The sequence below is a fragment of the Leptodactylus fuscus genome, chromosome 7 (genome assembly GCF_031893055.1).
Source record: "Leptodactylus fuscus isolate aLepFus1 chromosome 7, aLepFus1.hap2, whole genome shotgun sequence".
In the NCBI taxonomy this organism is placed as follows: domain Eukaryota; kingdom Metazoa; phylum Chordata; class Amphibia; order Anura; family Leptodactylidae; genus Leptodactylus; species Leptodactylus fuscus.
This window is the reverse complement of record NC_134271.1, coordinates 140,082,603-140,096,138: the sequence shown is the minus strand read 5'-3', so window position 1 is coordinate 140,096,138 and position 13,536 is coordinate 140,082,603. Positions and strand designations below refer to the sequence as shown.

Below are 13,536 nucleotides of genomic sequence, written 5' to 3'. Positions count from 1 at the left end.
GAGGAAATGGATTTCCCCTAAATGAAAAACATTTCGTTTCCATCCAACTTGAAACCTGAGCGCTGTTTGATCGCAGTCTCTGGGAGGAAGAGAAAGGAAAAGATATCGCTGACTCTTGTGACTGACCCCTGATCTGTAGAACTGGGGAATTTGGTTTTTTTTCGAGAAGGGAATTTTTGGCTGAGATGTTTCTCAAGGGACGCTAAATCTAAAAGTGACAACATCACATCATTAAATTTCTCAGCACTGGAGAAATTTAGGGAGATGTTAAAGGGAATGTGTCGTCCTTCTTTTTTTTTTTTTTTTTGGTCCGAGCAATAAACTAGAGCCGACTCACTGGGAGGCCTAGGGGAGAGTTTTCTAGACATGTTCAAACAGAGATGTTATCTTCTATTGTAATAAGGTGACTGCAAAGAAAACCTCTACATTCTAGGCAAATATCAGGCTATTATTAGGTTTGCTTGTCAGGGTGAAAATTGCAGGATTTAAAACTTTTTTTTGTAAAATATAGATCGTGACATGGAAAATAAAATTGAAAATATTAAAAATTCTTAAAAAAACATGTTTAACATCGCAAAATAGGTAATTTTATGGCAACACATTCTCTTTAAAGGAAATAGTCAATAACTGAAGCCTATTTTTTTTTTCCCATCAGTATGTCTTTGTAGAATGGGAGGAAATCCATGCAAACACAGGGAGAACATACAAACTCCTTGCAGATGTTATTCCTGGTGGGATTGGAGCCCAGGGCTCTAGTGCTGCAAGGCTGCAGTGCTAACCACTGAGCCACCATGTTTCCCCACCTATTACCTTTCTTGATCTGACATTTAGATACTGATGGCCTATGATGTAGGTGTAAGATAAGATGTCACAACTGGACTCCCCCCAATCAAATGATATTGGGAGTCATGGCCATGGGAACTAGCACAGATATCCAATATCTACTGCACATTATACATGCAGGTCTACTTCTGACTCCTTAGATTTGGGCTAGTTTTAGTGGCCACTTGAATGAAAACAGTATATGGAGCCGGACTGGTGACCAATCTGAAACGTATTCCTGTCTCTACCTGAAAAACATCTCTAGCATCTGCATTTCCTCAATCCTCGATCTACCAAAATATTAGTGTATGCCCTCATCATCTCCCACCTAGACTACTGCAACATCCTTCTTCTGGCTTCCCATGTAACCCTCCCCTCCCCCTTAACTCTGCTGTCTGGTTACCCCACCTTTCCTCCAGTTTCTCTTCTTCCCGTATTACCAATGGCCTACAAGACCAGCCACAACCTGTCCCCTCCATACAGATCTGACCTAATGTCCCGATTCCTCCCCACATAAGATCTCACAACTTCATCCTTCACTCTCCTCTTATCTCCTCCTCATACAATCACCTCCAAGATTTTCCCCTTGCCTTCCCCATATCCAATATCACATCGAAATACACATAAAATAATATATAGTACAGACTACCAGTATATACATACAGTGGCACAGAGAATAAAATACAACATAAAAAGTTTTGGGGGTTTCCATTGAGATGCTGCAATGTCTGCCATACACTGCACACAGACAGTAGAGGAGAATCTGCTCCATTACTCTCTCTCTCTCAGAAACATTAGCAGGATCATACCTGACACTATATAGAAGCCATCTCTGTCTGCACCTGTCTCTCCTTTCTCACTCAGCTCCTCATCATTCATCTTCCCTTCAATTCAGCGGGTATGTCAGAGTAAAGTTCAACTTAACAGGGAGAAGAGAAGGGAAGCAAGCCTGATAAGTGGAGAAAAAAGCATTTTTCTCTGATAAGATATTACAACGTTTTTTATATTCTCCTGTAATTTTGGGATCAAACCTGCCAAGCCCAACATCACATGATAAGCCAGAACTTCAGAGAACTTTCTTTGGCCGAATAAGATTCCAAGTAAGATTCCAGAACCATGAGTGTTCTTAAAGGGATAGCACAATACAGAGATTGGGTGAAAACAGACTAGTATCAATTAACCTCACGTCCCAGAAAAGCTGTGTTTTTTTTGTTGCAGATTTTGCAGCATTTTTTTTGCGGCAAAGCCAAGCTTGGCTTCAAAAGGAGGGGGAAATATATAGGAAGTTCTTAAAGTTTTCCCTTCTGTTAAGTCTACTCCCAGCTTTGGCTTGTAAAAATGTAGAAAAATCTGCAACAAAAAATGCACCGTAAAACGTGGCCTCAGTCTAAGGGCTTGTTCGCATGGCAGAAACATTTTCCGGTGTGTGACTTCTCTGCACGGCTAGCCGCAACAGGATCCCGTCACGGCATCCCGCTCCTGATTAGGCCCGATTGAATGCGCCTAAATAGGAGGGAGTCTCGTGCCGTGGACACCGCGGATGACTCAGCTATGGAATCGGCAGGAAGATAGGGTAGTGTAAAAAAATCGCTAGTGGAAAAAAAAAAGGAGGGAGTCATTTTTGCAGGCGGATTCCGTGTCAAAATTTGCCTGCAAAAAACTCTGCGTGAACATACCCTAAAAGGGTTTTCTGGTCCCTATGGAGTTGGAGTACTGTAGTTTGCCCTCACTCCTATGATTAGGAGTAGAGTTGTAGTACACCGACATGGCCACTATACAGGGGATGGCGCATTCTCCGCATCCTGGTCTAGATGTCAGACATCTTCCCCACCAACCTCATACTGATAACCTATCCTGGTCTGGGTACCACACTAACCCTTTAACCCTTTACTGACATCTGCCGCACTATTAAGGTTGTCAGGTATTGAAACATGGCAGCTACCGTGCTCGCCAGGTTGCACTGATTGTGGGTATTAACTGTACAGATACCTTAGTCATGTTTGCAAGGACACCACCATCTTGATGACAATGGACATTCCCCGGGACTATTCTATTCCATTAAAGGCTCCCAGGCTTGTCATCAGCCTGTAATAGAACTCTTTGTATTTTACAATAGACTGCAATGCTGATGCATTGCAATGTATTGTATTCGTGGGCCTAAAAATAAAAGGTAAAAAAAAACACCCCTTTTCTTTAGGTCATATATTTAAATTAATAGACAAACTAAAACACGTACACATTAGGTATCCCGTGTGCAAATATGCCTGACCTAAAAACACATAGAAAAATATGTTGGGCGCATTAACAGGGGGTGATGGGAAATGTGCGCACATGCAATGTAACTGCTGCTACAATGTGACGTCACTGACGGTTGCGAGAAGGCGGTGCATATGGAAGCCCAAGTTATATAAGGGGATCTTCTGCAATGGCTCCATGTACGGGCTGGAGATGGACCATGGTGGTTTCCCTGGAGTACACAGCTCAAATAATAATAGTGACGTATTTTTCCACTATTTAGGAACATCTTGAGAAATGTAATGGAACAGTTCAACCAAACAAGTGTGAAGTCATTCATCCTCCTTGGTCTCTCCAGCGTCCCCCATCTTCAGGTCATCTACTTCCTGCTATTCTTGATTATATATACCATCACCCTGTCAGGAAATGTCCTATTACTTGTAGTGGTAAGAGTCAACAGCCACCTGCACACCCCTATGTACTTCTTCCTCAGCAATCTCTCCGTCATTGACATCTGTTTCTCCTCCACCATCGTGCCCAAATTACTCAAGAATACATTGTCTCGAGACAAAAGCATTTCGTTCTTAGGATGTGCCGCTCAGATGTATTTTTCCTTGGCGTTGGGAGCTACGGAATGTATTACATTGGCAGTCATGGCCTACGACAGATATGTGGCCATCTGTAACCCCTTACGATACCAGATCATCATGCATAAGACGCTGTGTATAGGCCTGGCGGTGTTCTCCTGGACTGTGAGCTTTCTCAACGCCGTCCTCCATGCCATCTTAACATTCCAGTTGCCCTACTGCAAGTCCCACCATGTCCACCATTTCTTCTGCGAGATGCCACCACTCTTCAAGCTCTCCTGTCAAGACACTTTATTCAATGAGGTGGCCGTGTACATCTCTGGAGGAATCATTGCCCTATGCTCTTTTTTGTTGACCATAGTTTCTTATTTCCGCATCATCACCAACATCTTGAAGATCCGTTCCACCAAAGGCAGATCCAAGGCGTTCTCCACCTGTGCTTCACACCTGACCGTGGTTTCTCTCTACTATGGAACCATTATGTTCATGTATCTACGCCCCCGACACAGTTATTCACCAGATCGGGACCGAGCCATTTCCATACTCTACACAGTGGTGACCCCGATGTTGAATCCTATTATCTACAGTATAAGAAATAAGGATGTCAAAGGAACCCTAAAGAGAAAAGTCTTGAGGAAAGTTGATCATTGACCAAATACTGTTTTGTCAACATGGATCCGTTTCGGAGAGGAGATAGGCCTCTATGATGATGGCAGAAAATGCTGCAGAATGTTCTATAGGGTTGTGGTGGGGATTATCTTGCCAAAGATGCACCATGGGCATAAGGGAAGGTCTTGGTAGGACATGGGACGATGGTCTACTCTCTGGAAAACTCCTAATAAAGGTCATATTCCATACATGAAAGAGAATAGTCATTGGTTGTGTTGGGTCTTGCATCATCTTAAAGAGGTATTCCCACCTTAAAGGGATGGGCCAACTTTTAAAGGTATTGCTGACCAATGGGGTTCTCACTACTGGGTCCCTTTTCCCTGTTGGCATGGAGCGGCTTGTTGAGCATGAGCTAATGGAGATAGTTGGATATATTACCAGACCTACACCTTCTCCACTTGCCGTGCCATTCATATAGAGAACGGTACCCCATTGGGGTGGTTCCACCAGTTAGACAAGTTTTTTATAGAATATTCAAAGGACATGCCCTAAAAACTTGACAAGGTTTGGTTCCACTTCTGAACCCCTTACAAGGGTCTTGCTCACATTTTGTCAAATCCAAAAAGTTCAATAGGGAAGCATTCAATAAAGTCTATAGCGGGTAAAGAAAGAGTGAGGCCTGGTTCACATCTGCGTTCGGTATTCCCTTTGGGGGGGGTCCCCAAGCGGATCCGAACACAGATGTGAACCAGGCCTTAAGGGTTATTTCCTCAGCTCTGTCCATAAAACCCTAACTCAGTCTTGGCCAACACTTCACCACAAAGTGGATCCCCGTACAATCCACAGAGGCCTCCAATACCTGGACATCATGGCGGTATCTGGTGCTCCATCATGGCTATCTTTGGTTGTCTTCCAGGCTCCTTGGTGATGCCACAGACCCCAGGGGACTCAATCAGAGGTCTAAATGTTCCCTTGTGTATTGACCCTCACACTTCCCAAAAACAGAGGTCATACAAAAACTTATTTGCACTGATGTGTAATACCAGACACAAACCATGGATAGAAGTGGCGCTGTTCCAGGAAAAAGAAAAGGTTTTTAGCTCCATTGTCCATTTTTCAATGCAAGGACAGGAAGTTCGGCCATATTGGTTGTCGCTTTTTGATTTCTTTTTTCCATTTATACACACCAACTCTAAAAGATATAAAAACAAGTAACATCCTCAATTTAAGTTGCACCATTATTCATACAGACCTACAAGGGTTTGGCTTTTTCTAAGTTCCTTATTTCAGTTCCTTAAAGATGTAGATGTTAGTTACTGTTTCATGTATGTGAGAGAGTCAAATGTTTTTCTTTATGCATCAAAATTTCAAGGGGAAGTCCAGGGGAGAAATGTCTTGTTAGGAATTTTCTAAAAAAAATTGAACCCAAGATTTTGGGATTTTGACACCCATGAATCACTTCAGATCCCAGAGTATAGCAAGCGGAAGTACGGGGCGTGCGACAACATAATAAACGGTGATACTCGCTTTACCTCATGTCTCCTGGGCTCTCGCGCACCATCCGGCATTCATGTCCCAGCCCCAAGGGAACACTGAGACCTGAGATTGAGTCCCCCGGGGTCTGAGGCATCATCAAGGAGGTTGGAAGACGACCAAAGAGAGCCCTGATGGAGCACCAGATACCGCCATGATGCCCAGGAACATTGAGGGAAGATGGAAATCTGTCTCTTGGGGCCGCGGTCTTGCGCATGCGCACTGAGATGACATGTCACTAAAGAACCTGTCCATAGTAAGGACATCATGGCTGGGTTTCTGACTCTAGACGGTTCCTGCATTCATGGTCATATCCATTGGCAACCGATCAAGACAACAGATGTCACCACTAAGATGGCTGGAGGAAATCTATAAAACTCTGCAAATTTTTAAGTTATTTATAGTTGCAAAAATATTTCATTTTTTATTGTCTACAGATTTATATCAGGTTATGGTCATGGGAAAACCCCTTTAAGTTACTGGCTGGGCTGCCCATGGATTGCACAATAAGAGGAGCAGTACAGGGAGGAAACTTGGCAGGGCGCAGGAGCTTAAGAAGGGAACTGTCCACACTCAGAATAGTCCTGAGGAGACTGTCAGCAGTGAGGGCACACTCTGATATATACTGCATACTCTGGTATATACAGCTCACCCAGGTATATACAGTGCAATCTGGTATATACTGCACACTCTGGTATATACTGCATACTCTGGTATATACAGCTCACCCAGGTATATACAGTACAATCTGGTATATACTGCACACTCTGGTATATACTGCATACTCTGGTATATACAGCTCACCCAGGTATATACAGTACAATCTGGTATATACAGCTCACTCCTCAAGACATGAGACTTGTATCCTGCTTACAGCTCCACAGCCAAATGTTCCAGCTTTTCCTAGTGCCGTTGCTTCTTCTCCAGGTCTACACAGGTAAGATTACAGATTTACTGACTGATATCCTTTACTGACTAGTAGTTACATTATAACTGATCTATATTATGTCGCTACTTTTATTCTAAACTCATTGCTATGTATTAGAAAGTGGTATCTAGTCTTGCCTACTGACATGTATATTAGTGACTGCTATACATTACTGACTCTTGTGCTTTACTGACTGATGTCTATTATTGATGCCTTCCTAGGTGATGGTTTCTATCCTCTTCCACTGTCAAATGATGACCCCCTGTCCATTACTGACTGCTGTTTATGGATTACTATCATCTGATGACTACTCTGTTTTACTGACTGCTATTCTTTACTGACTGCTATCCTTTACTGACTGCTATCCTTTACTGACTGCTATCCTTTACTGACTGCTATTCTTTACTGACTGCTATCCATTACTGACTGCTATTCTTTACTGACTGCTATTCTTTACTGACTGCTATTCTTTACTGACTGCTATCCATTACTGACTGCTATTCTTTACTGACTGCTATTCTTTACTGACTGCTATCCTTTACTGACTGCTATTCTTTACTGACTGCTATTCTTTACTGACTGCTATCCTTTACTGACTGCTATTCTTTACTGACTGCTATTCTTTACTGACTGCTATCCTTTACTGACTGCTATCCTTTACTGAATGCTATTCTTTACTGACTGCTATCCTTTACTGACTGCTATCCTTTACTGACTGCTATTCTTTACTGACTGCTATCCATTACTGACTGCTATCCTTTACTGACTGCTATCCTTTACTGACTGCTATCCTTTACTGACTGCTATCCATTACTGACTGCTATCCATTACTGACTGCTATCCATTACTGACTGCTATCCATTACTGACTGCTATCCTTTACTGACTGCTATCCATTACTGACTGCTATCCATTTTTGACTGCTTTTCGTTACTGACTATCATAAGTGACTTACTGCTATCCTGGACTAACTCTCAGGAGTGACTGACTACTCTCCTTTACTGACTACTATCTTGTACAAATGATCGGCTGTTAGGCTTTACTGACTGTTTTCCTTCACTGATACCATTTACTGACAACTTCCCCTTCCTGACTGCTTTTCTTTATTGACTGTTACCATTTACTGACTGCTATCCTTTACTGACGGTTACCAACATTTACTGACTGTTGCCATTTATTGGCCGCAATCCATTACTGACTGTTACTATTTACTGACTAGTTTCCTTTACTGACTGCTAGTCTTTACTGTTTACCTTTACTGTTACCATTTACTGACTACTTAGTATTTACTGTTGGCATTTACTGACTACTTTCCTTTACTGACTCTTACCATTTGCTGACTGTTATCCTTTACTGACTGTTACCATTTACGCGTTACTTCATTTGCTGACTACTTTCCATTACTGACTGTTACTACTTACTGACTGCTATCCTTTACTGACTGTTACTACTTACTGACTGCTTTCCTTTACTGACTGTTACCAATCACTTATTACTTTCCTTTGCTGACTGCAGCATTTACTGACAGTTACCCTTTACTGCTTTCCTTTACGGACAGTTACCATTTACTGACTGTTACTGGCTCTAGAATGATGGGGAGGTCTCAGGGGAATGGACCCCCTGTGGTCACACATTGATGTCCATCTGTCCACCTGTAAGTGACCCATGGAAGCAAAAAGTGGCACTAGGGTATAACAAGACGGCCGGAGACAGTAGGTGGGCACGAGTCACCTGACATAGCGAACATGCTGTCTATCTGCCGGCAGGATGTTACAGGGAGGAGGAGCTGAGCAGATTGATGTTGGGCTTCAAGAAAAGAATTACTAGAATTTGCATTTTTTTCTTTTTAATTCTGGTTTATTCTGAGCTTAGTCCAGTGGGCGGTCCTATGTAGTGACTGACCGTGTGGAGACAGGAAGGCTGTCAATCAGAGAGAAGGACCGCCCACCGGACTCCTAATCTCAAAACGAACAGGAATTAATATCAAGTTATACAAATTTTCCCCAAAAAACTATATATGAAACTTCTCAGCTCCTCCTTCTCTGTACAATGGTGCACATAGATAGGACTGCACCATATCGAGTTCCCTATGGGAGAATTTAAAGGACTTGCTCAGAAGTAGTTGTTGACTACCCTATCTTTAGATCATGAGTATCCGATTGGTGGTGACCAACTCTTGTAACCCTTAGATCAGCTGATATGTGAACAGTTCAGTGAAGCAGATGGAGCTGAGCTGTAATAGCACGGCACGGCCACTGCACAGTTTATGGCGCCATTTTCTTCCAGCTCTGTAACCTGTGTCCATTCCTGATCACTGGACCATGTCAAAAATTTTGACCCATTTCTTATGGTGACCATTTCCAGAAGACGTCTTAGAATAGATCATTTTGATCCCTAAGGGTTTTGGTTCCTGACCATGTTCTCAAAATAGGTCTAGATCTCGGAGATCGGGCCAACATCTATTAGATATTTATGCTGTATCATTCCCGAGAAGGGAGACTCCTTTAATGCTGACTATATTTCTATGTTATCACAGTCCGTGACGTTTCTCCATATTTGTTACAGGGAGTTGCGAAGATCTGGAGGCCACAACAGAAACCCCGGATTATGTAACGTTAGGTAATGGCAAATGTCTCCGATAGAGGTCTATGCCCAAAAAATAACACTCTTAAAGGGGTTTGCCACGTTGATAAGTATGTGATCAGTGACGGTCTCACCGGGGACACGTCCAACAAACATGAGACCTTAGAGACCCGCGTCCATTGTACTTGTGACATCCGCACGGGGTTTGTAGTGTAGTCATGCCAAAGAGCCACCCAACAACTTGGTATACCAAAATTGTATTTTTCTGGTCCCGTAATATTGTAGAATACAGAATAATGTATGCAGCTTGGCCCAGGTAAGGGTCACTTGAGAAGTAGACTGGAGATGTGCCTCTAGTTCTCAAGTAGAGACCTTCTTGGTTCTTCCTTCTTCCGTTGCCTCTTTTCTTCCTCTTCATCTGTATCATCAGTTTATAAGCCATGGTTATCTTCGGAACTTGGGAGCTTTCCATTGGTACCATTAAAAGGGCAGTCTACAAAATACTCTTCTGCCTTAGGGTATCTCCTCTTACCCCTTCTCAAGTGGCTCTCATACTGGCTTGGCTTAAGCAAATCCTTGGACAGATAAGGGCATGGTTTCAGTGCTTTTGGCCACATGGCCTGGTGACCTCCACATAAACTGCCCCATTGCCTATCCACGGGCCTCATGACTCAATGGACTGGAAAAGTACTCTCCCCAACAGGACTTTTGAACCTTGGTGCTACCATCTTCAAATATTCAGTCCCCACTATCCTGCCAAACGGTTGTAACATAGCACAGGTTGGTGTTCCAAGGTAGTCCTGTAGAAAACAACCACCCAACTGGTAAAAATGGAACGTTACGGTAACTCAATACGACAACTTCAATTATATAAGTTGACACCACCACTCCTGTTCTCAAAGGCGACGTTCCGTCTCACCATTGGTTGGTTCTACAGAGCTTCGTAGGATGCTTTTCGGGGCTAAACAGATTGGCCATGTGGCCAACAAAGAAGACCTTTGAAGAGGCACAGGAACCCCCCCTTATATAGCGAGCCCTTGTCATTACCTAACCTAAATGTCCCACCACAACCAACACATGGGATGTACCAATAACTTTTCCCATGGCACAACACCTAGGTGCCACCACTGTTCGAACCTCTCTATTTGTGGCTGTCGAGAAAAGACCCCGACCAACACATTACATTAACAAGTCCACCAGTAAGTGCCAAGTGCCAAGATTGTAACGCAGAGAATACATCCTAAACAAGGATTGCTAACCTATCTTGTCTAGAGACACAGTATATGGCCATTGATGGTCACTCAGCTAAGTTGGCCTTCATTGTTTAGACCCCCTCCCTCCTATCAGACACTTATCCTTAGCTAGGTGATAAGTCGTAAACTTGGAAAACTCCTTTAAAGACCTCTCAGAGGTCATGGTAAATGAAGAGGGATATGGAGCTCTAGAGCGGAAATATGGAGGTCTGACCCCTTTAATGAATTTTGGAGGTATTTGAATTAAATCGAATGATAAGAAGGGACAGATATACAGGCTGTGCTCAAATAATAGCACTCCGTGTGGTCACTCATGGTATTACAATAAGTATATGTTATTTCTCTTATTTTGCTTGCAGATTATTCTGAATTTGAAGTGATTTTTCCTGGTGAGGACGAGGAACTAGTAAGTTATATATTTCACTTACATATCAATGTACATATGGTACATTAGGGCAGATGGATATTATGGGGCTTGTAAATGAAAGGGGGAGACATTGAAGATGACGGCATCAGGGGCCCCAGAGTCACTTCCTTAACTAAAAACCATAAGATCAGGGCAGTAGGAGGACAAAAATAAAATATAGGGAGATGATTAACCCTCTAGACACCAGCAATATAGTTACCCGTTTACTACCATAGACCGCCAGGTATACTGACATTACCCATTGACTACCCTAGACCATCACGGATATTACTCTATATGGGGTTGGTCGAAGTTTAAAAGATATTACCTATGCACAGGGCAGGATATAACCATCTGATGTGTGGGACCACCACCAATCACAACAATGGGGGTCTGATTGGAGTAGTAGGATGTGCCCTGTGACTCTACTTATTGGCTATGGGACTTCTAGAGATACCATAGCCAAGTACAGCCCTCGTCTATCTGCATCAGTCCCATAGACGGTGGATAGGGTGGTAATGCCAAAGAACGCAGACAAGACAAACAGCAGTTGGGACTGTAACTTTAGCACTACCTATAGTCATGCCCCTGATGACATGACACTGGCTTTATGGGAGTTCTCCGGGTGCAGGGACCAGTTGGGACTGTAACCTTAACACCACCTATAGTCACACCCCTGCTTACATGACACTGGTTTTACAAGAGCTACTCAGGAATAGGGACCAGTTGGGACTGTAACTTTTGCATCACCTGTAGTTACATCCCTCCTTACATGACATACATGACATTGGTTTTACAAGGGCTCCCAAGGAATAGGGACCAATTGGAACTGTAGCATCTGTAACCCCTATAGCCACACTGGAGACATCTAACATCTATATATCTACAGCTAAACCATTCCAATATACTCTATGTATGTATATATTCTATGTACAGCAAGTTTTATGGTTACCAGCTGAAGAGTGTATGAGGGCTAGACATGACTTAACTCTTATCTTCTCCTTTCCTGCAGTTTATGCTGGCGGATGATGAATATGAAGTAAGTAATCTACTTATGGTGTTGAAGTAGTTAAATTGATGTCCGCAGCCATTGTCATTACATGTCATTTTATTTATCAAATATCGTTCATCATACTGTAAAAGACCATTAAGTGTTCAATACTATGTTTTATAGATAGGTTCCTAGGAGCCCTGACAGTGTCATACACTATGTTTTATAGATAGATTCCTAGGAGCCCTGACAGTGTTCTACACTATGTTTTATAGATAGGTTCCCAGGAGCCCTGACAGTGTTATACACTATGTTTTATAGATAGGTTCCTAGGAGTCCTGACAGTATTATACACTATGTATTATAGATAGGTTCCTAGGAGCCCTGACAGTGTCATACACTATGTTTTATAGATAGGTCCCTAGGAGCCCTGACAGTGTTCTACACTATGTTTTATAGATAGGTTCCTAGGAGCCCTGACAGTGTTCTACACTATGTATTATAGATAGGCTCCTAGGAGCCCTGGCAGTGTTATACACTATGTTTTATAGATAGGTTCCTAGGAGTCCTGACAGTGTTATACACTATTTTTTATATATAGGCTCCTAGGAGTCCTGACAGTGTTATACACTATGTTTTATAGATAGGTTCCTAGGAGCCCTGACAGTGTTATACACTATGTTTTATAGATCGGTTCCTAGGAGCCCTGACAGTGTCATACACTATGTTTTATAGATAGGTTCCTAGGAGTCCTGACAGTGTTCTACACTATTTTTTATATATAGGCTCCTAGGAGTCCTGACAGTGTTATACACTATGTTTTATAGATAGGTTCCTAGGAGCCCTGACAGTGTTCTACACTATGTATTATAGATAGGTTCCTAGGAGCCCTGACAGTATTCTACACTATGTTTTATAGATAGGTTCCTAGGAGCCCTGACAGTGTTATACACTATGTTTTATAGATAGATTCCTAGGAGCCCTGACAGTGTTCTACACTATGTTTTATAGATAGGTTCCCAGGAGCCCTGACAGTGTTCTACACTATTTTTTATAGATAGGTTCCTAGGAGTCCTGACAGTATTCTACACTATTTTTTATAGATAGGTTCCTAGGAGCCCTGACAGTGTTCTACACTATGTTTTATAGATCGGTTCCTAGGAGCCCTGACAGTGTTCTACACTATGTTTTATAGATAGGTTCCTAGGAGCCCTGACAGTGTTCTACACTATGTATTATAGATAGGCTCCTAGGAGTCCTGACAGTGTTCTACACTATTTTTTATATATAGGCTCCTAGGAGTCCTGACAGTGTTATACACTATGTTTTATAGATCGGTTCCTAGGAGCCCTGACAGTGTTATACACTATGTTGTATAGATAGGTTCCTAGGAGCCCTGACAGTATTCTACACTATGTTTTATAGATAGGTTCCTAGGAGCCCTGACAGTGTTATACACTATGTTTTATAGATCGGTTTCTAGGAGCCCTGACAGTGTTCTATGCTATGTTTTATAGATAGGTTCCTAGGAGCCCTGACAGTGTTAGACACTTTGTGTTAAATTGTGATTTTACCAGACTTATTCACCTG

At 42.5% G+C, this 13,536-nt stretch overlaps 1 protein-coding gene and 1 long non-coding RNA gene across 2 annotated transcripts; both read left to right on the top strand.

Annotated features, from left to right (window-relative positions):
- Window positions 1-3,359: 3,359 nt before the first annotated feature.
- Window positions 3,360-4,295, top strand: LOC142213010 (olfactory receptor-like protein OLF1). The gene has a single exon (XM_075281154.1). It carries the CDS (start codon window positions 3,360-3,362, stop codon window positions 4,293-4,295), a length of 936 nt encoding a protein of 311 aa, XP_075137255.1.
- A 2,323-nt stretch (window positions 4,296-6,618) lies between these two features.
- On the top strand, window positions 6,619-10,955 carry LOC142213008 (uncharacterized). The gene is made up of 3 exons (XR_012717220.1): window positions 6,619-6,723; window positions 9,279-9,332; window positions 10,909-10,955. It is a non-coding gene; the product is annotated as an uncharacterized LOC142213008 (long non-coding RNA).
- The last annotated feature ends 2,581 nt before the right edge of the window (window positions 10,956-13,536 follow it).

Excerpts from the sequence above, each read along its gene's own strand:
- LOC142213010 (XM_075281154.1), top strand. The coding sequence starts at position 3,360 with ATGGAACAGTTCAACCAAACAAGTGTGAAGTCATTCATCCTCCTTGGT.